Here is a 3,720-nt window from a genome sequence, read left to right on the forward strand (position 1 = left end):
ATAGAATGTGTCTTTTTTATGAAGACCAAAAATCACAGAAACATTAGGCTATGACCTCTCATGATCAAACTTATTCTACTAGTACTGTAGCATAACGTCATGAATAAATTTCCAAATTACGTGATTAATTTATATATTTTTTAAATACACCTAATGTATATGTATGCATAGGTTGGTGGGGAAATATGTGTTAATGGAAAACTCGTTTAATTGATGTAAAGGAAATGACATAATTCAACGATTTACATCTAAAAGACGAAAAACGATAGAAACATGAGATATATGGTATGATTCGATTTGAATTACTTGTTTACACTTTGTATTCCATTCGGATATTTTAAATTAATATAAAAGATGGGAGAATAAATAAAATAAAATAAATAATAAATCCATAAATATCTACAAGTCTACGTTCTTGGGAAAATCAACAACCGAGAATATGCGCCACGTGTCTGATCAAAGACCAACATGCTCTATTTGAGATTGTGCCACGTGTCTAATCAGACGGCTGTATATGGTTTTACCATAGCCGCCAACGATATCCACTTTCGTAGGTTTCATCTAAGATCATCGGTCCCTATCCGAGTTGACTCAGGAGACGCTGACTCGAGATCTGATTCGGTCACCGTCAAACAACTAGGTCCGACGCCTGACGACGGAGAAACCGCTGGCGATTTTCTACTCATACTGATTATCCTCTTCAAAGCCATTAATCTGCTTCCCGGAGATCTGAAACCCTGACTCGGCGACGGCAATCGGAACTCATTATCCGCCTGTAACTCGCTCCGACTAGGCACATCTATTCTGACGTCGATTCCCTTTCTTCGATCTGCCAACGACGGCGTTTCTGTATGATCCCCGATACGTTGAACCGGGGAGCTAATTGAAGTGCTTGAACTGGGTTCGGCTACAGTCGCCGGTAGCTCAACTGACACCGTCATTTCCGATTCAGAAGGCTCCACCGGCGAGCGGCAAAGCGGGCACGTTGAGTTACTATGAAACCACATGTCAATACACTCCGTGTGAAAGCTATGTCTACATTTTGGCAAAATCCGACCTTTTTCACCCTCTTCAAACTCGGACAAACACACGGCACATTCCGGCATATCTTTGTTAGTTTCCGACGAGTACACAAACAAAGGGAGTCCCTTCAACACAGATGCATCAAGCCCACCGGTGGGCATACCAATAGTGCTATTCGAGTCTACGTAGAAGACAACACGGGTGGAACGATTGCGGCGATTACTACGTCGGGTTTCGTTACGGCGGCGGAGGCGGAGGAGGTACCATCGTGCGTATAGGTGGAGAAGAACCAAGAAAACGACGACCACGAAGAGGACAATTATTGAAGAAAGCATGATTTTGCCACTGAGAGCGTAGTTTTTCGAGGAGTCTTCTTCCCCATCAAATCCCCATTGGGGCTTAACTGGAGAATCAACAGTAGGTCCTGTCGCAGACATGGAGGTAGTTATCGGAGATATGTTTGGCGGTGGTTTAAAGGGGAAAGATATAAAAGGACAGAGATGAAAAGGGAGTGGGAAAGTGAGGGGATTTATGAGGAAGAAGAGGGAAACTTCGAGGTTGGTTCGTTGAGGATTTGTTGAAGCTGTTCAGGAAGCAGCTTTCGTTGAAATAGATTCGGTGGGTAGACGCCATAGTTTGACGCGGGAACTTCAAAATTACGTATTTACCCTTATGCCTTTCTATATTTCTTTTTCTTTTGATTTCTGTTTTAGCTTTTGCCTTTTGTAAAAATATCTTACGAATTGTTGAAGTTGATAAAGATGATCATTTTATTTAATTGTTGGCTATCTTTATAAAAATGATAGAAAATGATTTTCAAATTGGGAATTTGGTCAAATGCTAAATTGTATTATAAGTTGCGCAGTAGTTTTTATGATGAAAAACCGTTTTGGAAACGAATTAATGGCTAATACTAGGTAACTAATTATGTTTTTGACTTTTTTCTTGTACATAGTTAATCATTTTTAATCTTTTATCTGAATTATAAATTAAAATTATTTCGACTGTTATTCGAAAAAAGTAATTCTGATCAATGATATCTATTTTAGCCGTTTATTCACTACTCTTCCAATGATTAAGAACTTATATACATCCTAATTAATTTTTTAAATATTTTTATTAACTGAAATTGCATTGTTTTCCAGAAAAACTGATTATAAACAATTAATTATTTGTTGATTTTTTTAAAAGTGTCAATAGGGTGTCTAAATGGTGTTTTGTTAGCAACACCCATTATTTAAATATGTTGTGTGTGCATGTTTCACTTTCTTTTATAAGATTTACCATTGTAGTGTTGTTTATAGAAAAAAAAAACACCATTTTGAACTTGATTTAGGTTTCTTAAAATATAGATCTTATTAGTTCAAATTTAATTAAAATTTGTTCTTAACCATTTGAATTACAATTTAATTAGATAGGTTTTAAAAGGCCACTTTTTGATAGTTAACACGTCAAAATAAAAAAAAATAAAAAAAAAAAAGACATCTTCAACAATTAATCCAGTTCGAAATGCTACCATATTGTCACTTTACTAAAAGAAATATGCATAAATAGTTTATTTATCGAATAAAAAATTGGATTTTGGTCCAAACCGATATAAAATTCAAAATAATAATTTAGATTTGATCTAAATTAAATTATGTCGTCTCATTCAAATTGTTAAAATAAAATCCGTTTTATCCAATCACTCAAATATTTTACATCATGAATAATTTGGAACAAACTAGTTGACAAACTTAATTGTCTATCAACAATTATTTTTATAAATTTTAAGAGAAACAAACTATTATCATTTATTTTTTTTATTACTAGGTGTGAGACTCATGTATTACATGGGTTTATTTAAAAAAAAATTAAATATGAAATTTTAACAATTTAGGAAATTGAATTTATAAGAAAAATGAAAAAAAAAATTAATTATTAAAATTATTGAGACTTTAATATATTGAATAAATTACATATATAAATCATTTTCTAATAAATATTTTACATATATATTACCTTACATATTAAATGTGGAATTTTAATTTAATAAAATGAAAATTACAATAAAATGACAAGTGGAAAATAGAAAATTCAAAAATTCTAGAAAATGTTAAGTGTCCAAATTAAAGAGAAGATGACATATGGCAAAAAAAACTTTCATTTATTAAGAGGGACAGTTAGATTAAGATAACATGACAATTAACTCTATGATCTATTGTTAATGCTATTTATTTTCTCAATGGCACTGATCCATTGGAATTTTAATTCGGATGGTTCATATCATATTTAAATGTAGCATAAACTATTTTAATTTGCATGTAGATAACCAAAAATCAATCAAACACCCATATTCAAAATCATTTGACTCATGCTTTTAACGGAAGATCATTCTAGTGATAATTTGTGTAAAAAAGAAAAGACAAAACTGTAAGATTGGTCCCTGTGGTATTCAAAAAACTTTGGATATGGTCCAAAAAGTTTTCAACTTGCACCGAAGGTCCAAAATCAAGGTTTTTTCTGGGTTTTTGGTCCTGATACACTTGAAAAGTCGATTTTACCCTTTTCATTTCTTTTTTCTATTTTCTTTATTTATTTTGGTATTTAAATAATTAAAAATAAAAAATAAAATCTCACCTACCCCCCCTCTCTCTCTCTAAACAATTTTATGTGTGTTCTTCACCTATGATTGTGCCAGCATCCAGGAATTGCTCG

General features: G+C 32.8%; 1 protein-coding gene across 1 annotated transcript; it reads right to left on the minus strand.

Annotated features, from left to right (window-relative positions):
- Positions 1–268: 268 nt before the first annotated feature.
- On the minus strand, positions 269–1,685 carry LOC111902312 (RING-H2 finger protein ATL2). Its single transcript, XM_023898159.3, has one exon. It carries the CDS (start codon positions 1,458–1,460, stop codon positions 558–560), a length of 903 nt encoding a protein of 300 aa, XP_023753927.1. The 5' UTR covers positions 1,461–1,685; the 3' UTR covers positions 269–557.
- Positions 1,686–3,720: the final 2,035 nt, after the last annotated feature.

The sequence above is a fragment of the Lactuca sativa genome, chromosome 6 (assembly GCF_002870075.4).
Source record: "Lactuca sativa cultivar Salinas chromosome 6, Lsat_Salinas_v11, whole genome shotgun sequence".
In the NCBI taxonomy this organism is placed as follows: domain Eukaryota; kingdom Viridiplantae; phylum Streptophyta; class Magnoliopsida; order Asterales; family Asteraceae; genus Lactuca; species Lactuca sativa.

Coding starts and splice junctions, on each gene's coding strand:
- LOC111902312 (XM_023898159.3), bottom strand. CDS start 1,460: ATGTCTGCGACAGGACCTACTGTTGATTCTCCAGTTAAGCCCCAATGG.